This window comes from Urocampus carinirostris, chromosome 10, assembly GCF_059441175.1.
Source record: "Urocampus carinirostris isolate Australia breed hairy pipefish chromosome 10, RoL_Ucar_1.0, whole genome shotgun sequence".
NCBI classification, from domain to species: domain Eukaryota; kingdom Metazoa; phylum Chordata; class Actinopteri; order Syngnathiformes; family Syngnathidae; genus Urocampus; species Urocampus carinirostris.
Window position 1 is genome coordinate 24,152,339 of NC_142358.1, and position 26,110 is coordinate 24,178,448.

General features: G+C 37.3%; 1 protein-coding gene and 1 long non-coding RNA gene across 3 annotated transcripts in view; one reads left to right on the top strand and one right to left on the bottom strand.

The window, feature by feature from the left end:
• Nucleotides 1–11,374, bottom strand: part of LOC148358452 (uncharacterized) — a 30,399-nt gene extending 19,025 nt beyond the window's left edge. Inside the window, exon 1 of one of the 2 annotated variants that reach the window (XR_015851580.1) lies at nucleotides 11,247–11,374. This is a non-coding gene — a long non-coding RNA (uncharacterized LOC148358452). Of the gene's footprint in view, nucleotides 1–169; nucleotides 294–11,246 lie in introns of those variants that run through there. The other variant, XR_015851581.1, reaches the window with a different exon arrangement.
• Nucleotides 11,375–13,755: 2,381 nt separating this feature from the next.
• Nucleotides 13,756–20,572, top strand: LOC148358453 (homeobox protein otx5-like). The gene is made up of 3 exons (XM_088345645.1): nucleotides 13,756–14,343; nucleotides 15,866–16,017; nucleotides 17,835–20,572. The coding sequence occupies exons 1-3, from the start codon at nucleotides 14,244–14,246 to the stop codon at nucleotides 18,471–18,473; spliced, it is 891 nt and encodes a 296-aa protein (XP_088201771.1). The 5' UTR covers nucleotides 13,756–14,243; the 3' UTR covers nucleotides 18,474–20,572.
• Nucleotides 20,573–26,110: the final 5,538 nt, after the last annotated feature.

Consider the following 26,110-nt stretch of genomic DNA (forward strand, 5'->3'; position numbering starts at 1 on the left):
TCCTTCCTACCTCATCTTTTCTTTTACCTCTTTTTCTTTCAGTCATCATTGCAACTTCTAAAAATCCTCCAAAACCACAAACGTATAAATGCACAACTACTAACCGGAGTAACCGTTTCATTGCAGCACCGGCCCTCCCCTCTCATTCACAGACTACCACAGCACTTACCTTATAAGAAGTTATCAATCGGGGGGCCCCAAAAAGTTCATGTCCCGCTCTGCTCGGCAGCACGCTCGGCCGGTGCTCCATTCTCTCCATCCACCCTTCCTCTGTCAATCTGGCCACAAACCCCTCTTTCCTCCCTTTATCCCGAGGTAAGATACTTACTTTTCAGATAAAGCATATTATGATAAATCGGCTGAACTCTGTGCATGCGTGTGTGCGTGTGTTTATGTGCGAGCGTGTGACTATCTCACACACGCTCTATAATCACACGGCCGATACGCAGACAAATATGAAAAGGACAGTGTGTGTATCGAACTACGCCATTTGGAAAGGTAACAGCTGGGAAAGAGTGTGAAAGGTTTGCTTCAATCGCTTCTTTGAGCTCATTCGGCCTGACTGACTTCACTGATGTGGATGGCAGTAAAGTTATAGGGCAGTTTCATGTTTCTACACTGCAAAGTAAGAACATTTTAAAGGGACAGTGTGTATTATTGAGTGCCTCCTAGTAGTTAAAAACTTAATTTAATAAAAAAACAGTATTGATTGAGATTACAAGCAAAAATACATTCGCAAACATGCATTTTTTAAATAGTGCAGAGAAATTTGCATGTATTTTACGTTATTGAGCTTCACCCAGTGGTCACTGACGTAATTGTCCGCCAGCTTGCTGCTACGGGTATCCAAAAACCTTACACAAACATGAGAAGAAAATTCTGCAGTTCGGTGACCTTGGGTCTCTGTAGTTTGTATTTTTCCTCGTGCTTAGTAGCACATGTTTTCGGTTGCAGTACACAACACAGCGGCATTTTTAATTCAAAATTGCACTCATTTCAAGCATGATTTTTCATATTTTTAGATATTACCGTTTTGCGTCTCATGTAAAATGAGAGAAACTAGGCTTAAAATAATCAAAAATATATTGTCTAGCACAGTTGTTCCCAACCCTTTTTGAAACAAGGGACTATTTTAAAAATGTTGAGACACACTGTCTGTTGAAAATGTTTGAAAATGAATTATCGGCACAAGTTTAGTTTTTTTTTTTTTTTCTTTAAAAAAATAATTTTTGTGTTTTTTTTTTTTTTTTTGAAGACTTATTTGTGGCTCAGGTTCTAATACGAGTGATTAATTTTGGTCAATAATCTTGCTATAATTATGGCAGGTCACGTCAAGTCATGTTAATTTGTATAGCCCTTTATGACAAGTAGTCTCAAAGGGCTGCACAGACTACAGATTAAAGCAAAGTACAGACTATTATTACACCATCCCCTGATCTAAAACCTACATGAGGGACAGGAAAAACTCAAAAACCTCAACATGATGAAAATGAAGAAAGCTTGAGAAGGGACCGCACATGAGGTAATCGCCCTTCCAGGATGACCTGGTAGCAATGAAATGATCTGAAATGAAATGATCTGCATTTATATAGCGCTTTTCAAGTCAATGACTTCCCAAAGCGCTTTACATTGTGCTTCACATTTCCCAATAGCGGCCGTGATCTGTGCAGCCATGTAAGGCGCTAACCTGCTTATTGGGGGTATTGGGGTTTCAGTGTCTTACCCAAGGACACTTCGGCATGTAACACGGACAAGCCGGGATTCGAACTGGGATCCCTTAATCCTAAAACGATCGCTCTACCTCCTGAGCTACTGCCGCCCCGCAATCAATGTTGCAATATGAAATAATACACAGATAAGGTGTGCATGAAATATATGAATATCTATTAGTATACATTTTTCCGGTTTTACCTGTTTTATAATATTTCTTCTAACAAAAAAATATTGTTTAAAATGAGCAAGAATTATCTGTCGTTCTAACCTGCTTTTTATTTCAATGAAATAATAAAAATAATTAATATCAGCAAAATTCTGTGCAAGATTTTTATTTTGATCTATCTTTCTATTATTTTGCTTTGTAATCTTAAACAATTTATTGAAACAAAATATGTATAAAATATAATTCCCTGTATGACCTCATGAACAGATAATTAGTATACAAAAATAATTAAAAAGTAATCTGCTTTTTGATATGGATGAATGTTAGTTACCTAGTTGATCAATTGAAGAAGTCAAATATACTGAACAATAAAAAGACAAATTGAAGCAATTTCCTGCTGCACACTAGACAAGCTGAAACGGCACACTAGTGTGCCTTAGCACACTGTTTGAAAACCACTGTCTAGCAGATGGTAGATTATATTTGCTTAGCTAAAGAAAATAAATTCTACTTGGATTAGAAAAATGCTTTATAGGAACAAAATAATCTACCATGGAAAATATCCTTTTGATAGATTTTAGGATATATTATCTTATCCATTTAGAGTAACAAGATAAAACTATACTGTTAATAGGCAAAACTGTCTGCCAATGTAGTGTAAACTGATTTTCCACTGCAAAAAAACTAAAATTTACCAGATTGGCAAAACAATTTAAGAGATAAATGATACTTTTAAGGATATTTTTTAGGACAAAAAATAGCTTACATGGACAGAGTGTATTATTTAGCGCCGCCTAGTGGTAAAAATACTTCAGTCATTAAAAAACAAAAAGTTTGATATGAATAATTATCAAAGATACATGGGCTATCATATAAATGAACCTTTTGTAACCACCAAAACCCTGCAAGTCTCTGTGGTTTGCATTCTTCCTTCTGCTCTGCAGCATCCATTTTTGGTTGCCCTACACACTACAGCGACATATAGTGGTCAAATATTACACAGTGCCCCTTTAACTTATCGTGTTAACCAAAAGTTTTGTTTGAAGTTAGGTTAATTCATATTTATGACTTTTTTTAGTTTATCGGCCCAAATGATTTTACAGTGTAGGCTACATATCGAGTTGTTGAAAACTTACCGTAATTTCTGGACTATAAACTGTCACACAATTTCAACCCTGTGGCCGCTACTGTATGCATTTTTTTAACGTCCGCCAAGGTGAGAGTGATACAGGTGGTGTCGAGGAAGACGCATGTTACAACTGCCAATAAGCACCACAGACAACAAAGTTTAACGTACGGTAACGTGTTTTGTATATTAATAAAAATGGCATAAATTGACTCTCATCAAGCAACTGCGTTTTTTTTTGTCAATCGTGTGTGCTGCAGCTTGGTGATTTTTACTAGTGTGTGTTTTTTGAACAGCTCTGTTAGCACTGTTGCTATGTTTTTCGTGTTGCTACATCTCGTGTGTGTTTGTTTTTATGAAATGAAATGAAATGAAATGATCTGCATTTATATAGCGCTTTCCAAGTCAAGACTTCCCAAAACGCTTTACAGTGTGCTTCACATTTTCCCAATAGCGGCCGTGCAGCCATGTAAGGCGCTAACCTGCATATTGGGGGTATTAGGGGTTCAGTGTCTTACCCAAGGACACTTCGAACATGTAACAAGGGATTCGAGCCGGGATTCGAACTGCAATCTCTTGATCCCAAGATGAGCGCTCTACCTCCTGAGCCACTGTTAGTTATTAAAACTTTGAAAACTCTATCTGTGCACCATCTTTCTTTGTAAACATATCACGTTTCAACAAAGGTTGGCATGGTTCAGAGCCTGCAGTCCCTCACCTTCTCCAAGAGATGGCAGGATTACCCAATTTTCCAGTCCTGCTCACAATTCCTCTGCCCTGGTGCTCCCAATCATGCAATTAGCCAACCTTTACCCTAAATACTCAGGGCTCCCACTTTACATTGCTGTTTCGTTTTCGATTCCTGCTCAAGACATTTAATCGCCAATACGACAAGCTTCTCTTCCCAAGGCTTTCTCCATTAGCTCAACCACTCCAACCATATTCCGTGACAAATGTCTTGTGTGCGGTTTATAGTCAGGTGCAGATTATAGTCTGGCATTTCGGTAAGTATTTGCTCGACGCGACAAGCAAAATTGAAGTTAGAGTACAAGCTTGGGGCTTGGGGCGGACCCCCTAAGGTAGCAGGTCTAAAGATACTTGTATGACAGACAACACACACCAGATAGCAGTCAGTTTCACCATGAGCACCCAAGAGAACTATGTTACCATAACAGGTACTCTAGTTATATAATATGCTGAAAATGTATGGAGACTGCGATGATAATCATGATAATGGTAAAAATAAAATGGTGGAAGGAGTGATGATGATGATGATGATGATGATGATGATGATGATGATGATGATGATAATGAAGAGACTGTGTATCCACAGAGCCAATGTAAATATGTATATTCATGAGTTCTTCAGAATCTTGCCTCTCTTCCAGTGATCAGCCTGGTAACATCATCCATATCAGTAGGTGGCATTAGATAACTTTATTTCCATTTTCATACACTAATTATCTGCTCATGAGGTAGAACTAAGAAATGTATGTAATAACTTTTTTTCAAGAAGCTATTTAACATTGCACCGCGAAAAATATTGTAAATAATCAGATAATGTAAAAGTATTGCATGCAATTTTTCAGATTTTTATGCTTTTATTATTTTACTCCCCCACAAAAAAGGCTGAACAGGTAAAACAAAAAAATGTTTTTGTTCTCTTAAGTCATATTTTGCCTGTTTTTCTACACATTAAAATCACATTCTGAACTTTTTGAGACCTGAGCTCTTGTTCGATGTGTATTCTTTGTTTCGCTTTGCTGTTTGGGCTTATTGGACTTTGACAAATATAAAAACGAAAAGCCTTTTTAAATGTTGTAAATTAAAAAAAAAATATGTCCACATATTTGGCAACAAGGTCCTAGTAAAGCAGAATCAGCTACAACATGAATAGAACCCAAAATGGGATTAACACGCATGTAGATAAGGGCCATATATTTTTTCTGGGGTAGTGTTAAATTAACTATAACTGACTACTTTAATATAAACGATATCAAACTAACAATTAACTTTTAATACTACCTCGGTGAACATATGGTCCATATCTACAGAATGTTAAAATAAAACTAGTATTATTACTGTGTGGAAAAACAAAATTAAGAGATATACTAAAACAGGTTAAAATATCATAAAATCCTACGACAAGATTAAGTACCAAAATAAATACTGTGAATTGTATTACCTCCTGAGGCACAGTGAACACAATTGACAAGAACACCTTTATATCTTGAGTCTCCAACCAGCTAGCCCCTAATGACCGCTTGAGTAGCATAGCCTGCTGACTTGTTCTTAAGATATATAATGAATCATTATAATTGTCTAAGAAATTTGATATCTGACTGGCATGCTGTTTAGTGGTTGCATGAGCCTATTCTTACATCTAATAAATAGTCAAGTCAAGTCATGTTTATTTGTGACAGCCTTAATCACAAGGAGCCTTAAAGGGCTGCACAGACCACAGATTATTGCAAACCACAGATTATTATTACACCATCCCCTGATCTAAAACCTACATGAAGGGAAGAAAAAACTCAAGAACCTCAACATGAGTAAAATGGACTAACCTTCCAGGATGACCAGGCTGCAACGGATGTTGCAATAACAAATAATACGCAGCTATTGTCAACAAAGAATATTGGTTATTCATACGCTATAGAATAGAAGTGTGTTTTAAGCCTAGATTTAAACAGTTCCACTGAGGTTGCAGATCGAATCTCAGGGGGAAGATCATTCCATAGCACTGGGGCCCGATTGAGAATATAATATAATATACAATATGATATATAATATAGTATATGATATAATATAATATAGCCCTGCGATTGGCTGGCAACCAGTTCAGGGTGTCCCCTGCCCACTGCCCAAAGATAGCTGGGATGGGCTCCAGCACCTCCGCGACCCTACTGAAGATAAGCGGTGCAGATAATGAATGAATGAATGAATGAATAATATAATATAATATAATATAATATAATATAATATAATATAATATAATATAATATAATATAATATAATATAATATAATATAATATAATATAATATAATATAATATAATATAATATAATATAATATAATATAATATAATATAATATAATAATAATAATAATAATTTCCTTTGTATTGTCATTCTTTGTAACAATGTACACAGAACGAAATGTCGATACACCTGACCCGTTGTAGCGAGTCGATGCAGCCGCAGCCAGAGGGCGCCGCCATTATACCAATTAGGTATGTCTCGGTCGAGGCGCGAACCAGCGACCTCCCAGTCTCAAAGCGGGCACACTACCATCTAGGCTACTGAGCTGGTATATAATATAATATAATATAATATAATATAATATAATATAATATAATATAATATAATATAATATAATATAATAATAATAATAATAATAATTTCCTTTGTATTGTCATTCTTTGTAACAATGTACACAGAACGAAATGTCGATACACCTGACCCGTTGTAGCGAGTCGATGCAGCCGCAGCCAGAGGGCGCCGCCATTATACCAATTAGGTATGTCTCGGTCGAGGCGCGAACCAGCGACCTCCCAGTCTCAAAGCGGGCACACTACCATCTAGGCTACTGAGGTGGTAGATAATATAATACTGTATAATATAATATAATATAATATAATATAATATAATATAATATAATATAATATAATATAATATGATATAATATAATATAATATAATATAATATAATATAATATAATATAATATAATATAATATAATATAATATAATATAATATAATATAATATAATTTAATATAATATAATATAATATAATATAATAAAAATACATGGTAAAAACAGATTAATAACATGTTGTTTTAGAAATACACACCAAACTGGTAGCAATTCAACAAAAAAGTAGCTCTAAGCTTGAAAAAGGTTAGCAACCCCTGCTTTTATACTTAAGCAAGAAGAAAATTAATGTTTTAACAGAAGGTGTGCTTCGAGATTTTTCAATTAAACAAAAAGTATGCGTCAGGTTGCTAAACCATGCTGTAGTTGACTGAAGGGCAGGTTGTTTTGCACCAGCTAATGAAATTGCATGAGAAAAAAATAGTCCAACATATGGGCAAATGTTCTCCATCAACGTGGAAGGGACGAGCGGGTCAAGCAGGGCAATGAAAGAGTTGAGGGAAAATGAAAAGCAAATGAAAATACAATGGCGGGCCTCTGCAGGGACGTGTATGCGTGCTTGGAGGAAAATGGGATGTTTATGAAATACTCACTCGGTGTGCCTTTGTGTGTCTGTGTGCGTTTGTGTCGGTGTGTGTGTAAGTATAGATTAGATGCACTAAGCCTCTTACGCCGAGGCTGTCCTTAATTTGTTTGCGCTCCGGGTCCTAGTGCTTCTAAACTATACTCACAAAGTCAGACTCGACAAAATAGCGCACAAACAATTTCGCAATTGTTTTGATATAGGAATAAAGTCAAACCTTGAAGCTAAATTGAGGGAGAGACTAGGATCATATTGGTTCTACCTTTTATTTAGCTGAGATTTATTTGCAATTCTTATCCAATTGGCAAGAAATCTAGCTGGTTTTGTGTGTCAATATTCTATTTTATAGATATTTAACTTGTTTTTTAAGAAAAATACTGGAATTTGTACTCTATACAATTTAGCGCCTCCCAATGGTGAAATTTTCAATTCTTTTTAAAATACGCATTGATATGAATAATAACCAAATAAGCAAAAATACATGAACCTGCATTTTATTTCGGGTTTAAGTCAAGTCATGTTTATTTGTATAGCCTTTAATCACAAGGAATCTCAAAAGGCTGCACAGACAACGTATTAGTGCAAACCACAGACTATTATTACACTATGCCCTGATCTAAAACCTACATGAGGGCAAGGAAAAACTCAAAAACCTCAACATGAGGAAAATGAAGAAACCTTGAACTTGTGTTTTTTTTTTACAGAAGATGAGGCTCACCTAGAGGGAGCTGACATGATTATCCACCATTTTGGTGCTGAGTGTACCCCCCTAAAAATAAAACTTTGTGAAAAGCTGGGAAAAAAAATGAGAAAAAATGGTGCCGTTTAGTCTCATTGAGCCTCCATAGTTTTTCATTTTTCCACGTGCTTGGTACCACAAGTTTTCGGTTGCACTACACAATACAGCAACATCTAGTGGTCAAATATAACAATTTTCAAATTCTGCAAAAACATCTTGCCAAAGTAGAATTGTCTTGTTCAACGCACTTGTTTTTTGGGTAGAAAGTATTTCTTAAAGAGAAAAATGATATACTATCTGGATAGGACAATTTTGCTTATGTTAAATACAAGAATATATTGAAGAAATACTGCATTCTGATTGGCTAAACAGCCCTTAAGCTATATTGGTAACAAATAAATACATTTTTTACAGGCACACTATACAGAACTTTTGTTTGTTGAGGGGATGCCTGGGCCTTTAAAAAAGGTTTGTCCTTGAAAGTATTTCATTTTTATTTTTGTAATTAAAGTTTCTTGTTAATGGATTTCACCTATTTGGAGCGTAACCGTGATAAACAAAGGTTCACTGTTTTTGAAAAATCCACAATCGGAAATTGCACCAATTACTGTAAAGTGTAAATATACTTAAAGTTGTTTTCTAAAGAACAAAGGCTCTTTCTTTCTAAAAAAAAATCTATAAGGGTCAAATTTGACTCCGACACAATCAATGTAATTACAATAAAACTTTATATGTTCAACTTCTTTTTAAAAATGATATTCTAATATTGATTTTTCATTATTCAGAAAGTACCGGGAATTATTTATGGATTTCACATTAGCATACTGAGGTTGAACAATCTCATTTTCTTCTTAAAAATAAGAGACATGTGTCTCAAGGGCCATTATATCATTTCACAATAGGAATTTATAGTTATGGAGGCATATCATGTTTGTTACCATGTACTATTCACAATATTGACCGATACCTCTTTCATTTTGGTGGTCAGGACTGACCCCAGCTCAAAAATTGACCCAGCGCTAACAGTTAGCCAATTCCCATCACAATACGAACGTTAGAAGTATAAAAAAGATAGGATAGGTTAATGTTTGTATCAAATAGGGCTGCAACAATTAGTTACATTGATGACAAAAAATGATAAGAGAGATGTCATCATAAAAAGGCATCTCTACATGAATATAATCTCAGCTGAGACTAGCGTCTCCGTCTGGAGTGGTAACATGAACACAGAAATGGCGGCGTCGACGTCAACTGCGAATACCAAAACTTCTGAAGTTTGGGAGAACTTTCATCTACACACAGCCAATAAAAAAACTACACGTTAGATTTTAGGGGTGGACTCATATAGGATGAAATATACAGAGGCAGGGATGCCATTTCAACCAAAATGAGGTACAAAGTGACAAACAAGGGTTCATAAAACATCAATATATCTAAACAAAACCATCCCTGACAAAGTCCAAACAAAGAAAGAACAACACCGGATTTGGATACATACAAGGAACAAAGTAACAAACTTACAAGTGGGCACACATGACACCCAAAAAAAAGAAAAGCAAACCTGGCATGGCAGTGAAAATTAAATAACCCAATTACCCAAAAAATACAAGTGGGCACAAACAACTAACAAAATGTCCAAACCAGAAACAGGAAACAAAATAAACAAATCTGATGTCGCAATGACAGTTGAAGTAAAAATGACCCGACCGCATGTGCTACTCAAAATGTCCCTTTAAAGCGTTACGATAATTGGACACAGCTTTGCCCATTTTCAAACACGATGGGCGCCCTCTGGTGGAAGGGGGCGTACCAGACCTTAACATGTTGCAAAGTTTGCAAAGCTGACATTGCGTATCATGGCGGTAGATGGGTGATTCAAGAATATTTAGGTATCACGTCAGATAGTTGAAAAAGACGGAAAGTGACTTATATCGGCAAAATTCAAGTAGCGTTCAAGCCAATATGGTTTTGATTATATTGCATTGTACATTTTTTATCCCCGTATTTCACTATAAATGATAAATTGAGAGTTATGCCTGACAAACATATTGGAAATTAAATGGATGCAGTTTGAAAACCGCATCAAGCACTTTTGTTACATACTTTAGGGTTGACCCCTAAACGTAGAGTTCACGGGGGTTGGTACAAAAACTTCCCTCGATAGTTGAAACCCGTAAAGTACAAACCTTTATTCCTCTAATGTTTCTTTTAACTGATAACTTGTACTCTGTCAAATTATAAAGTAAAAAAATAAATCCTTTTTTTAATGCACAACTGTATGGATTCAGGAAACTATCCACTTTACTTCACATGACACTTTGCCGCTATCATGTGGATGCATTAAAACTCTAAATTCACCTTCTGGGCTTATCCGACAAAAAAACCCACATGTTTTTCCATTATCAAACGTTTTTTTAAAAGTGACATGGCCAAAGACCCGCATATGACTCCATAGCCAGTTTAGTGTTTAGTTTTGTTGGCGGTATAAAGAATCTTACTTTTCTTGGCCAAACAAAATGCAGAACGCAATGCAAGATGAAAATTCGCAAACTAGCAAAACCGTGATAAATAAACCGCGATCCAGCAAGGGATTACAGTACTTCAAAAATGGATATCCTATTTGTTTTGTTTACTGTTCTACTGCTGCAAATGTGCCTCTTCTTGGTTTATAGGGTTAAAAAACGTTTAATTTATTTTAATTTGTTATCCATTTGCCCTTCCCTAAGAAAATGGGCAGATGTTTATCAATGGTTTATGTCTCTGCTGACTGGGCAGAGTGCCTATTTTCGTAACAATTTGGAATATATTGAATAAAAAAAAAACATTTTTCATTGTACCCATTTTTCTTGTGTTTATTATCATATAACACACAATTACATAAAATTGATGCAAAATTCAAGAAAAATACAAATAATCATCAGATTATTCGACTAGTTGGTGCCTTCTCGATTATTAAAATAGTCGTTAGTTGCAGCCCCAAAGTCAACTCGTTTTTTTTCTCGGCTGTTACGTGGTAAAGCGGGTGCACGCTGCAGCTGCGCGCGCACAAAGCGTGGGCCTTCAGGCCCTCTTCATTTTCCTCTATCTTATTCTATTTTTTGTTTACTCGTTTAGTCTTAGCTGTTGCAAGGAAATGGAACCTCATAAAAAGTAATAAAAATAAGCATCATGACAGTAGACAGTGCGCAAACCACAAGCCTCACGTGCACGCGCGCGCTCTCGCACTCCCACGGAGCATTCACAGGCCCGTCTACGAAATACACTCACCTCATTGAGCAGGTGAAGACATTTTTCACGTCACATTTGAGGACATTGAAACGAGCGCTTGAATTTCTGCCTGCAGCTCCGAGTGTGTCTTTATATCTCTGCTTTGGCTTTACACAGCTAGATAAACCCCTTATACACTTTGGGCTGCAGTTACATGGGCTGGCGTGTTTGTCTTTCATGTCTATGTATGTGTGGGTGCGCGCGTGCACGCGTGGATTTTAAACTATAAGAAAGCCGATTCAATTAACAAGCAAAGAGAATCGGCTTTTGGATTCAGGGAAATGGCGTGGAGAGATTCGGTAACGGTGTGAGAAACTTCCTTTTAAAATGATTCAGGATGTACATCTCCGACGTGCATGTCGCAAAAATTTGTAGGAAAGTTATTATACATTTTGTTCTGCTGACCTTGAAATTGTAAGGCATTTATTTTGCAACTGTCCCTTGGTGAAGAAAAAATCTGCTCTGAAATCTTTCATTTATAGCCGAAAAGATTGAGAATTGGTTCAAACTATTTTGGGAGGATATTTTTCTTGGAATATATGACTCCGAAACATACAAATTAAAGCAGAAAGAAACCGTAATTGTCAATTTTATTTTCATTGTAGTTAAATTCTACTTTTACGAGTGCAAATTTACGGGTAGAAAAAAATATTTCAATCTGAAGTAAAACAATACATTTGGCCCACAACGTTTTCACACAATCAGAAGATCATTAAAACTCTTAATATTGGTAAACATTTTGCTCCTTTTTATGTAAAGTATGAGTGCCCCCCCCCCGCCCATATACATATATAAAGGAGAAAAAAATTAAAAACAACACAGAAAAACACAATTCTACAGTTTTATAATTGCGTTGACTATGATTCCTTTGCTTAGAAAGTCCATCCATGATCAAAACTATACTCTTAAAATGTGCTTTATATTAAAATCAAAAATAGAACCTATTAAACTAACTAACTAAATACAGGCAAACTCTAGTCATGGTTTTTCTTTTAGTAAGGTGTAACTAAATTATATTAAAGCAAATATTATTTGATCAGAATAAATAAAGAAAGAGTAAATAAGGCTCTTGTACACTCAATGAAAACATTTCAAGTAAAATGTGATCTATTAATATAGAGATAAGCGTTGCAGATAATGGCTGGATGGAATGTTGCCTTTTCCGTTATAATTATTATTGTTTTCATAATTATTATCAGTGTTTTTTTGTTGTTCATGGGTTCAGTGGGACCTTTTATGTCGCATGAGTTTCCAAAGCGGATTGAATCCTGAAACAAGTGCTCTTTTGTGCTGCCTTTAATCCGACTTGCCTGCAGGTTGTACCCCTCTACAATCAGCTGGAGTCAACCCCTTATTTCCATAGACAATACAGTACTTTCGTGTAACATATGAACGAATTTTATAAAATCATTACAAAGCTATATTTTGTATTTTTCCTTCGTTTATTACTTCGTATTGAATTACATACATACATTTACTTATTTAGTTTATTGTACTTAACTTTTACTGACTATCTTTCTGCGTTGTTTTTTTAAAATTGTCCTTTGAATTAAGATGAGTTATGCACAGTCTTTGATAAAAATAATCCATTAGGGGAAAAAAAATCATTTAAAAAAACAAACGTTGCCAAGTGAATAGGACCGTCTTATAGGGCAGTATGCGTTGGTCTATTTGAGAACAATTTGTAGAGAAAAAATATATATTTTAATGGGTTACTTAAAACAAAATCTAATGTGAATTAAAATTGCATGTATTCAATAATAAACTACAGTGTGTGTATAAAAGTTTTAAGGAAAATTCGTATTATTTATATTAATTTATCGTACGTATTTCCGATAAATATCCAAGAAGATTAATATCAAGATTGTCTTTGGGTATTATATGTATAAGAGTCACTAGCGGCATAATAGCAGGTTTAAAATCAAATCAAAATATTTTTGTATAACCGAAATGCAGTATAAAAATATTAATGTACAAAACATTTTTTCACTGATTAATGTGTGTAAAGGGGCGGCAATGCACCGAAATGATGTACCAACCGCCATTGAACTTGAAGTAAACGAAGAATTAATGCATAGGTAAAAAAAAACTAATAAACGTCATTAAAATGATGGTTATACAATTTCCCCCCTTTTTTCTCTTTTTGTGGGGCACGAATCAGACTTTTTGTTTCGATTCTGAATATGACTTTCAAGAAGAAAAATAAATAATGGGTGAGGGCAGTTAAAAGCTTCTGTTTCAGTCTAGCCTCTTTGGGGACAGGTTTATGTTCAATGTAATTGTATTTTCCATCTGTTTTTGTGGAAATATGTTATTGTTTCCATTTGGTAGTTAGTGGTTGATGTTGTTTTTGTGCTGCGCGCAAAAAACCCACAAACAAATATATACCAACCATGCATGAAAGAGAGAGAGGGAGGTAGAGAGAGAGAAGAGAGAGAATGGGGAGGGAGTGGAGAGTTGTAGGCGGATGTGGGTGTCTACTTGAGTAAGTTCTAATTAGCCAACCACTTCTTCTCTCCCCTCACTTGTCCACTCCGCTCCCAAGCGCATCTTCTGCAGCCTGCAACCTCCGCACATCACCACAGAGCACAAAACCGAGCGCTCCTTTGGGACTTCATTTTTTTGGGGGAAAGTATCTTCTAGTTGTACTCTGCTTTGTCCTGGACGAAACACTCATCAGGTTGTAAAATTAATACAATTTTATTGTCCTATATTAGTGAGGTGCTCGCTTGTGGCTTTTTGTCGCTCTTGAGGGGCGTCTTAAAGTATAGCAACAGGTGGATTGGCATTGTGAAGGGGATACAGTGGAGGAGGGTGAAAAGGAAGAAATAACCATAAAACGGGATACCAGAGTGAGTGAAAGAGAAAGAGAGAGAGAGAGAGAGAGAAAGAGAGAGAGGAGAGGAAAACAGAAAGAGGAGGAGGTGCAGAGGAGGAGGTCGGTGTCGTGAGGGGAAGAGGACCAAGTGAGGGAGCGCTTTAAAGCCAACAGGAGGCATGATGTCCTACATTAAGCAACCCCATTACGCCGTCAACGGGTTAACTCTGTCCGGCCCGGGCATGGATCTGCTGCACACCACCGCCGTTGGATACCCCAGTAAGTAAACCCTACAAATAATAATAATTCTTGTTATGACCGTCCGAAAATGCGGAAAAATTGACTGGAACGCACGAACTGTTTTTACTGTGTGTCTTTTCTTGACCTATAAAGTTAGATGGATTAAAGACCAAATTATTCACAAAAGTGTATGAATGGAAGCTTGTTTGTTCTCACAAGGATTTAACGTTAAATCATAGCGCAATCTGTCGCATTTAAAAAGTAACCTATATTCCATGAGGGACCGTCTTTGTATTTGGTTTAGTGCCAGCCATGCTTTGCAACATCTGTCATCTGTGATAAATAGATGACAGAAGGCAAGCTCCATGCCAGGTGGGCCCCACAGTATCGAAAAATCGGGACGAGATTTTCATTCTTGACGAATATAATGTTTGCTTTTCACCCTGTTTCGTTCATCACACGTGTTATCTTTTAAAACACGATTTTTTTGTTCATTTAGTTTAAAAACGTATCAACAAATATAGATCGAAGAATGAAATCAAAATACGTCATAACAATAACAACAATAAAAATAAAGTGAGACACAGGATTCAATTTCATACTAGCCAAGCTCAGCCAATTGCTCTCCTTATTGCGATTCTCTTTGTTAAGTGATAATAAACCTTATAAACACAAGGCAGCATTTATTTACTCACAGGTGTCAAAACTCATTTTCACCCAGGGCCAAATCAGCGTAATAGCTCTGCCTAAAGGGCCTGATGCAACTTCTAAACGTTACTAAATGTAAACGAATGGCAAGTGAAATAAATGTTCTTCTTCATGTAAAATGTATTATTTATTCAATTTTCATTTAAAAAACAGCACAGCATACAGGCCTTTACACCACCGTTCAAAAGGTTTGGGTCACCCAGGAAACTTAGTGTTTTCTATGAAAAGTCACACTTATTTTTTTTATTATAATCAAAGTATTTGCAAAATGAATGCAAAGTTAATTCAAGAGGGGGTTGGAAGTAATTATTTTCGTTTAAAAAATGTATCCTTCAACTTTTGCCTTTGTCAAAGAAGGGAAATGTCTAAACAAGCCCAAATATTTAAACGGTAGTTTATTTTATAAACTAAATATAACAAATCAACTTAATGTTCTTTTTAGGATCATTTATTTCTCAATTCTACCTATTGATATAAGGATACTGGCATCTTGCGGCAGTTAGTGGTCAATGTTAAAGGACTCTTTTGACCATTTTGACACATTTTAAGCATTTGGGGGGCACATTATCCCCCCGGGGCCATGAGTTTGACACATTCGATGTAGAATAAAAATAAACCTGTTTTTGTGGAAATATGTTATATATATATATATTTATATATATATATATCTTAGTTCTTTCTCCACTTTTAGTATATTTAGCTTATACGAAGCAGTAAAACATTATTACACGGCGTACACAATTTGAAACGATAAAAAAACGTCTAAAATACAGCAGGACAGTATAAGTTTACAGGTATGCAACTGAAACCCACGGTGAGGCTGATGTTTTCTTACTTATTTCCACGCTTATAGGCACCCCACGTAAGCAGCGCCGTGAACGCACCACCTTCACGCGTGCACAACTGGACATCCTGGAAGCTCTTTTTGCCAAAACGCGCTACCCGGACATCTTCATGAGAGAAGAAGTCGCCCTCAAGATCAACTTGCCCGAGTCTAGAGTCCAGGTAAAGATGACACATCATCAATAGTTTTTTTAAATCAGTTTTTTTTTCAAAACTTATTCGGCTAATCATCTTTCTATCGAATTGACAGTTATGGTTTACTTCTCCATTTTTTTTCTCTTGGTAACGAAAACCAATTAAACAAATATGATATCATTAATTATCCATCAACCATTTTGAATCAATAAGTTGAGGTACCACTTTGTAAAGATGATTGTCTGCACATATTATATAAGTTATTATCTAATTGCGCAAATAAAGCCATAGAACACTACAAAAACTCCAGTCAAAATATTTAAAAAAAAAGTGAAATAATCAGTGGTATTTTGTTAATTTTGTTATGTGATCCATGTTGGAAGATGCCTGATGAGAAAAATCAAATATGAAATCAAGGCAAATAATCTTTCCGTAAAAAGTCCTTATTTTCTACAGATATATTTGTTTGTTTTATGTGTTATGTTCCTTACTTTAATAATTAAAAGAAAATGTTTTCTCATATTAAAAACAACTATAATTTTAAAACTTCTTTTAACTAAAAAAATACACTTCATTTAACCCAATATTAATAAAAATAATAATAATAATAATAAAATAATACGAATAATATAGAATTAATTTGCAATTATTTTAGACTTAGTAAATATTTAGTACTAAAATAATTATAGAACTCTTCCTAATGTTTAACAGTTGTACTAAAATATTAAATACCAGTTTTTTCTTATTTTTGTAGAAACTAAAATCTTAAATTAGTTTTCTCAAATAATATGTAAGAAGGTTAAGACAAATGAAATTAGAAAAACAACATTCATAACTAGTCCAAAATAGAACCCAAATTATATTTTTGCTCTATGAACTTTATCACAAATACCACGGAAAATATTATACAAGGCTTGTATTTCTTGGGTAAAAATGTGAACACAGAACAGCAGTGACATTTCTGCAAATATCCCATGAATATCTTTCTTTGATACAATGAAACAAAAAGTGGATTTAATTAATCAATTTAATTATAGTTCATGTGTGCATACTTTCATTTCTGTTTCCTCAAAATGCATGAAAATAATTTTATATAATAGAATGTATGGAACATTCAGGACTTTTTGCCTTCACAATTTGTAGCAGAGTATTCATTGTTGTTTTAAAACATCCTTTAAAAGAATGAATATTGCTCTACAGTTAAGTAAAAAGAACAATAAATAATGGCAAAATGATAAAGATTTAAGAGGGGTGTGTTGTTTAAAGGGATGTTAAAAAGTGATAAGTAAAATATTATCTTTATTAAGTATGTGTTAACATAGCCTAAATGAGTTTGAAGAGCCCTAATGTTGTTTTATTTCAGTGCGCATATCTGCTTTTATCTGACTTTTAGCAGAGCTGATCAGGCCACAGTACACATTAGGTAGCAGGAAAGGGGCCAGGGTCAAAGAATTATGAGCATGTCTTTATGCTCGTCACTGCAGTTTTTTGTTAGTGTATAATGAAAAAAAGAAAGTAAGAAAAGACCTGTTTCCAATACAGTCCAATTGCCAACCCAAACCCCAAGAACGATGAAAAAAGAAGAGTTTATTTCAGTGCGTCATTGAAATGCACGTACTTGCATGCACAACAATGAGCTTGACAGAGGCTGCAATGATGACACTAACCAAAACAGGGCATCAGCGAGTATTAAAGATCCAAATTCCATACGGCACCTTTGAAAATATACAAAACTCAGAAAGTATTAAATGACCGACCAAAAGAACAAAAAAATTCAAAAGAAAATTTTGATGATCAATTTGATTTGAATGCTCAAATAATAATGTGGCTTTCCTGACATTCAGGTATGGTTCAAGAACCGCCGTGCCAAGTGCCGCCAACAGCAGCAGCAGAGCACAGGGCAGTCTAAACCTCGGCCCCCGAAGAAGAAGGCCTCTCCAGTCCGGGATGCCAATGCCGATGCCGGCGCCAATCCCGCCAATGGGCCCTACAGTCCTCCGCCACCTCCCCCAGGAACCGCCATCACCCCCAACCCCAGTTCTGCAAGCGCCACTGTTTCCATTTGGAGCCCAGCCTCCATCTCCCCCCTGCCCGATCCCCTTTCAGCTTCCACCACCCCTTGCATGCAACGCGCCAGCGCCTACCCCATGACCTACAGCCAGGCCCCAGCCTACAGTCAAAGCTATGGTGGCTCCTCCTCTTACTTCACCGGCCTGGACTGCAGCTCCTATTTATCACCCATGCACCCGCAGCTGTCTGGTACAGGGGGTGCCCTAAGCCCCATCACTGCTTCCTCCATGGGGGGCCCCCTCAGTCAGTCCCCAGCCTCGCTCTCCTCCCAAGGCTACACGGCCGCTTCCCTTGGCTTCGGAGCTGTCGATTGTCTGGACTATAAGGACCAAGGTGCCTGGAAGCTCAATTTCAATGCCACAGACTGTCTGGACTACAAAGACCAGAGCTCCTGGAAGTTCCAGGTCTTGTAAATTGCATGGCGTGGGTAGCGATAGGCAAAGGGGAAAAATCTGGAATTACAGTCACTGTTGTTTGAAGACACTAAATAAAAAGTGGCGTGCTCAGTTAGACACAAGGTGGTGCTAGAGCTACTCCCTCTAGGCCAGGGGTCTCCGACGTGGTGCCTGCAAGCACCTGGTAGCCCCCTAAGACCACCTGAGTAGACTGTAGACTGGTTCTGAAAATATATGATTGGTTATTGTTTTTTTCTAGGAAATGTGATTTCTTACTGACATGCTGTAATAGTGGTTTGCCCACTAATAATGACAACCTGGTAATAACGCACTAATAACATAGTAATAACATGTTAATCTAAAAATGCATATCAAACTGGTAGCCTTTTGCACTAATTAGGAACAAAATGTTTCTCTCAGCTTCAAACAGGTTGGAGACCCCTGCTCTAGGCCCTATCAAAAAGTGCCCTTTTTAAAAAACAAGTATTTAAGTTTTCTAAAGTCAATAATGATTGACAGATTTTTTTTAGAATAGTTGCACAAACGTGCAAAACGTGTCCTTTCTTTGTTATTGTATTTTGTTTGCTTGAAAGAATAACATGTAAAAAAATGGAGTCGAAATTTCCCAGTCTTGTGTTTAAAATTCCGACATGCTGTCCTTTCTAAACTATTGTACCTAGGAACAAATTTTGTTTTAGAAACAAAGTGGGAAAAGTATTGTAGCATAGACTCCCAATGTACTTTTTGTGGTCGACCACATGTGTAAAATGTTGAAAAACTTGTTTAGAGAATTCTGCGAATAAACGTCAAATCGAAGTCAACTTGTGTGCTTATTAAAATTTCCTACCTATTTTTACATTTGAATTTTCAAAATAAAATGCGATAAAGCAATCTTTTTTGTCCTCTGAGCATTTGCCCTCTCCTATGTCTGTGCACGCCAATGCAAATGGATAAGGTTGATTTGACAGGGCGACATAGAAATCTAGCAGGAATCCTTTTTTATTTTCTATTAACGCTGGGCTCAATTCCAAACCATCCGTTACAAAATAATTTCAGCTATGATACTTGAAAAAAAAAACGGTTACTTGTTATTTCTTCAAATGGGTCTGCTTCCCATCATCCGGATCAGCTTTCCTATCAGGACCCTTTGGTAGGTGGCGATCAAAAGGCCCTCAAAGATGATCTTCCCCCCCAGTTAGCCTTCTTTGATACCGACCCTCTTCAGCCATGTCAAGAGGGTTGACGGGGCCCCTGAAGTGACTGCAGTACAAACCTGGTGCCTCTGAGCATGCTTGTAATCATTAGATCGAGTGGTGCTTTGTTGGTTTAATAGGATCAACTCTTGGGCAACAATGGGCGCATTGTGGCGATCGGCACTCCTTCTCCTGTGCTTCTATTCGCAGGAAGTTGGCAGAGTCAAACCACTCGGGCTTTAATCTATAAAAGGATTTATTGTTTTTATTGGTGAGAAACAAGTGGTGGACAAAATGACTGCCTCAGGTAAAGGCTAAGCCGAAGCACCGGCTCAAAGGACGCGCTCAATCCGTTTATCCAACATGTAAAAACCGAATGGGTATCAATAGTTAATGTATTTTATGTATCTTTTTGTATTAGACATAAATATTGTTGTTTCTTTACACTTTTGTAGAATTGTCAAAGTTGAAAAAGTAGTAATCTTTCTAAAGTCATTACCAGTCTAAGGACTGCTATCAACTTCAGTGTTATTATTTCTTTAGATTCAACGGCCACTACCAAAATGCTTCTGGTGACTTTTTGTATATATTTAACGCTGGAACAGCAAAAATGTTAATGTGAAACTTTCATTTTTAAACCTTAGAAAACTGCCTTTTTTTTTCTGGTCTCTTTTTTTCCACACTCAGGGTTTCATCGGATAAAATTAGCAGTTTTAGGAACAATGCTGTTTATGCTTCTAAATGTATTTAACTCTGCTTTTGTCTTTAGCATATTTCATGTTTACTTTATTTTTCTGACATAAATCACGATTATTATTTTGTATTCTTTATTTGACTTCTATGTTTTGTTTGTTTGACTTCTCTACACCATTACCATGCGAGATAGCTTTTATGTTTCTGAAATATTAAAAAAACTTGTCTAAACTTTGTGTCTACCTTGGGTTATTTTTATAACTTTTCTATGATGAGAACATATTGTATAGAGGAGGTTTAGTCAAAAATCAGTAGTATGCAAAAAAGTAACAGTTTATATTTCATTAGTGTGTTTTAATTAATTTTTCATTGAGAATGTGAGTTGCGCAAAGCCAAAAAGGCAAATTAAATTTTGATTAAAAAAATATTTGGAAATGCATAAAGTTAAAATGCTCTCATGAGGTTCAGGTTGAACTGTAACGATAGTTTTTCACAAATTTGCGATGGAATCACACTCGCAAATACAGAGTAACAGACAGATTGATACTTACATAGCTTAACAGAAAGCCATATAGCGAGATGATATAGATGTAAATAGAAAGAGAGACGAATTGGCAGACAGACGGAGGGAGAAATTGGCAGACAGACGGAGGGAGAAAGGAACAGACGGACAGACGGAGAGAAACATAGATAGACAGAGAGTTAGATCGATAGATAGATGGATGTATAGATAGATAGATAGATAGAGGGTCAGGGTATGGCACACCACCACCAACCGGCTGTGGAATTGGACACACTTGTGCCCCAACTCCCCACACCTGTTACTAATTATCCCAAGACTTTATATTGACTGCTTGAACAGCACACTGTGTCGGGTCATTGCCATTGTCATCTTGGTTGCCATATCCTTGTCATTTCTGATGTCATCCACTATTATTAAAGGTTTGGTTTGCACATTTTGTTGTTTTGTAGACACTTGATTTTTTTGTTGCTTTGCATCGATTTTTTTTTAATACGCTTTTTGAGCACACCTGCCTCGGTTCTGGCTTCCCTGCATTTAGGTCCACACGCAATACGTGATGGATAGATGGATGGATGGAAGGATACACTCTGAGGTTCCTATAATCTCCTGGTGGCAGCATATGGACAGGGGAGTGTGGAGACACAGACACGGCTACACTCTGGACTTAGAAATATGATTCATTTCTTTCCCGAGCACTAATCCTCCAGAAACAAGCTGGTGGGCAGTCTGCTCTGAAGGCCCACAGTAATCATGCCGCAGGCTAAAAAAGCTGACCAGCCCCTCCTTCCTCTCAATGCCTGCCATTTTCTACCTCCTGTTGGCCTGCAGTCCAATTTCATCTTAATCGATTCCTAATCCCAATGCAGACGTACACGCGCCAAGCATGAGGCAGAACACGCGTGTGTGTACATGTGGTTTAGTAAATACCCATAGCATTAAAGTCATTAATGAAAAATTCCAAAGACAAAAATGTCCTATTGTATTCATAGTAAAATGAACCATAAATAGTATTTGATTTCACAATATTTATGTATTATTTGGAATTACAAATGAAAAAATTAGCTTGACATAAACATCATTCAACAAGAGCTGAAATACTGACGCTTTAACTCCCGGGTGACTTTGATGTCTGTTGCTAATCATAATCAAAAGCATAAGTCATTAAAGAAGATTTGTAATCGTGCAGTAATGCCGCTAAATCATACCTACAGTAGCATAAGTCGGTTTGAACGATCGGAAGCTAGCAGGGCAAACAGGATCAGCATTACACTATGAATGGATCAACCAGCGACTGTCACCCTCTGCATCCCCTTATGCCCGGGGCTTTGCTGCAGATTACAATTTAACACCTAGGTTATAACAGTAATAGTAAAAATCAGGATTGAATGTTTGGATTACTTATTAACTATGACACTGATTGACCACTGTGCACGGATGGCTTTGCAAAACATTTATTCGATTTTGCTTGAATCTTTCTTTTGATTCTATCTTGATCAGGAAAATCCTAAAATCTCGTCTTGCTCTCCACAATTCCTCCCCTCGCTTAGGGCACCAGTTGTCCCCTTATGCCCATCGGTCGGGTCATACCACCTCTCGCGTCGTGCCCCCTCAAGCCCTCTGCCCCACCTCTCCTCACAATTTGTTATTCTTGCTGATCTAATTTAGAGAATGTCCCAAATCCTCTTAGTGTCCTGCACCCTCAGCGCAACCCTAAGTGAATTAGACAGGATTACTGTCTACTGCTTCCTCAGCCCCTTCTTTGCCATCATTCTTTTGCAATTCTTGTCATCACACTTGTCATTCATTTCATCGTCAATATGTACAACTTTCTCCGTACACGTCTCAATTAATCGGCAGGATTAGGATATTGTAAGTACTGTGAAGACACTAGACCCAGTGAACTCTATGTTGAAAACTGTATTGTCATATTTTGGAGTTGAGCATATTTATCTTAGGCATTTGAGAAGACATATCTAGGTGAATCAACTTTTTGGAGATTTTGACCTTTTTCAGATGTCAATTTCTTACTAAAAACACAGTCAGTGTCATGTTTGTTCAAATGATCTATCTGTGAGAATTCCGGAACAATCGTGCGCTCCAGCCAGTTTGAAAACAGTTGGGAACAACTGTGTGGACCTGTTTCCCCTCTTAAGTGAGTTAATTTGCGTTTATTGAAGGGACAGTGAGTATTATTTGACCAGTAGGTGTCACTGTGTTGAGTATTTGAGTATTTGAACATAACATGAGTGTTAAAAGCACAAGGAGTAATACAAACTACACAGACTCATTGTGACCAAACGGCACAATTTTTCTAGTCATTCTTTTAGCCGACCTTTCTCGAGGAAGGGGGGGTATTTATCCGAAACAGCAAGATGGCCAGCAGTTATATCTGCTTTCTCTAGGTAGGGCCCCTGATAATCTACTGTTTTTTAAAGGGAATTAAATTTGACAGGTTTGCCCCTGTCACGTCTTGGTCAACAGCTCTATATCCGAAGGGTCTTCCACCAAACCAGCACCTACCAAAATTCTGCAGCGTCAGCCCCACCGCAATCATTTCTATTATTTCTACTCTGCCTGTGTTAATCTCAATCTCAATTCTCTTTCAATTTCTGAATCTAGTCACTAATCTGGGTGAAACTCTTGACTTTGGTGAAGGAACATGGATCGGCCGAAAGACCTAAAGACCTGATGCTTGCCGGACCCACCACCCCAGCCCCTTAAATTATTATCTTCTTTCTTTTTTTTTCCAGAATGCCCACTTGATAGGGATGTAGTATTGGAGAATCATACTGCCACAGCTTTCTTCCACCTCTACTATTTCCTGACTGCAAGAGTTTAGTGGGAGTAGAAAATACGAGAAATAATCACATTTTAGAAGCACTGAGCTTCTTAGAAAAAGAGAAAGAAAGGAGGAGAGATGGACCATAACTACTGGATAATTACAACACCATATTGCTGGTTAACAAATCCTGCTACCAAACTCTGCAGTAAACTCTGCTTGTCTTTAGGAAAAATACTGTCACGGTTTGTTAATTGCCCACTAATTGCCACTCTTTCAGCCCAAGCTGCCACTCGTTCCCTAACAAGCCCTCCTCCTTTTTAAGCACGTCATTTTCGTTCCGTCAGCAAACCTCAGGACAAGCAAAGCAAGCACTTTTTGACTCTGGCTCCCGTGCTGTTCCGGACCTGTTTCTTATACCAGCTCAGTAGCCTAGATGGTAGTGTGCCCGCTTTGAGACTGGGAGGTCGCTGGTTCGCGCCTCGACCGAGACATACCTAATTGGTGTAATGGCGGCGCCCTCTGGCTGCGGCTGCATCGACCCGCTACAACGGGTCAGGTGTATCGACATTTCGTTCTGTGTACATTGTTACAAAGAATGACAATACAAAGGAAATTATTATTATTATTATTATTTATCCTGCCTGATTCTGTCCCCTGTTTCCTGTTCCGTTCTCTGACCACGCTTTGTTCTCCTGTCCCAACTACCCAACTTGTTCCGATCTCCGACCACTCTCTATTCACCTGTCCCGGCTGCCCAACTTGTTACGATCTCCGACCACGCTCCGTTCTCCTGTCCCGGCTGTCCGACTTGCTTCCGATCCCCGACCACGCTTCATTCGCGAGGGCTTCCTGCTCCTCCTGCCCAGCGAGCACCAGATTGCTGCCTTTTTCCTCTTGCCCTGACTTGCCCGATCCCTCAATAAAGCATTGTTTGAAACGTAACGCATTTGGGTCCACTGCTTGTTCCGGTCGTGAAAAATACTATGTGAAAAAGTGGACTTATTTCCAGAAGGTCAAATTATACAAAATCTCACTAGCTGACTGAAAGAACAAGGAAGTGAAATCCCAAGTCTGACTGAAAGGGGACAGGAACAGAGAAAAACTTGAACTTCATTAAATAGACAAGGTGTATTAATCACTGCCTCCTAGTGGTAAATAACATATGATGTTATCAATGTTACTTTTTCTTAATGGCTGGACCCTGAATGGAGAGACATGAGACAGAAGCAGTTTTACGAAGTTTATTCAGTGCTGGCAGTGTGAGGCAGGGAGTGGGCTGGCCGGGATCAGGGAACCAGTATGACAGGAACCAGATTTGGAGAGACGAGGAGCAACTGCTAAGAATTAAACTCAGAGATAGAAAATCTTGCTTTCTTAGGTTTCTGATCAGGGATTGCTGGGAAGCCCCCATGCTTTGTAATTGAGGTCTATCCAAGTAAATGTGACTTGGCCTGAACCAAACAATGAAGAAAATAGGTTATTACAGGCAACAATCTGGATTATCATTTTTTAAAACACTAACAATGATCAACTTTTTCCTATTATCAATGAATAATTACACAATTGAACTGACTGTGTAGTGCCAGTCTTTGTTCTAGGCAATGGCCAAGACCAGTGGTTCTTAACACCTTACCGTTCTTATAAAAATTCGCCCAAAATTCCAGTCCAAGACATACCCAAAGTATATTCAATGCTGTTTTGAACCGTTTGGAGAAGATGGACGGTTTAAGTTTCTTTTGAAAGGTAACACTCTGAAGTTTTGTCCCACATTGAAATAATCACTGCAAGGGCCACTATCACTGAGCTGGAACACACAGAAATAGGATTTTATTCTCGCCTGATTTTTATTTTAATTTTTACAATCTAATGCCTGCAAAAGACTGTGGCATGGGCATCTTAGCTGGATAACAGGTGAGACAATAGCTTTAAGCCTTACCCGGTACATTGTCAAATTTGATCGCAATCTGAAAAACGAAACATTGTATTATATTGTGCACATTTTTCTAAGGGTTGGTCTACGCGTTTCCAAAAGTGGCTATTTGGACACGAGCAGCTCTTATTTTTCAAACAATGCAGGAATGCCCTTAGGGGGATTTTTTTAAACTCATCCATCTGCATTATTGTGTGTGTTGTAAATATTTACCATGGCTAGATTCCCTGGACCTTCGTGAATGTAACCACACCATATTTGCAGGTAATCGCATCCTGAGCAGACTCCCAGGTGATCTTTGTAGTCTTCGGGTATCTTGTTTTAGATTGATTGTGATGTTTCTGTGATTATTTTTTTTTTTTAATTAATATCTTGAAATCTTAAGAGTTTAAGCATTCCAATGATATGCGGCATGACATATTTTAGTGACTGATGACATGCTGAAGACCTGACTTTGTTTGCCAATTTTGGCTGAAGGGCCGGCGGGACATTAAGGGCTTAACCTGAGCTTGATCGAACCCTAGGGGTTCGGTG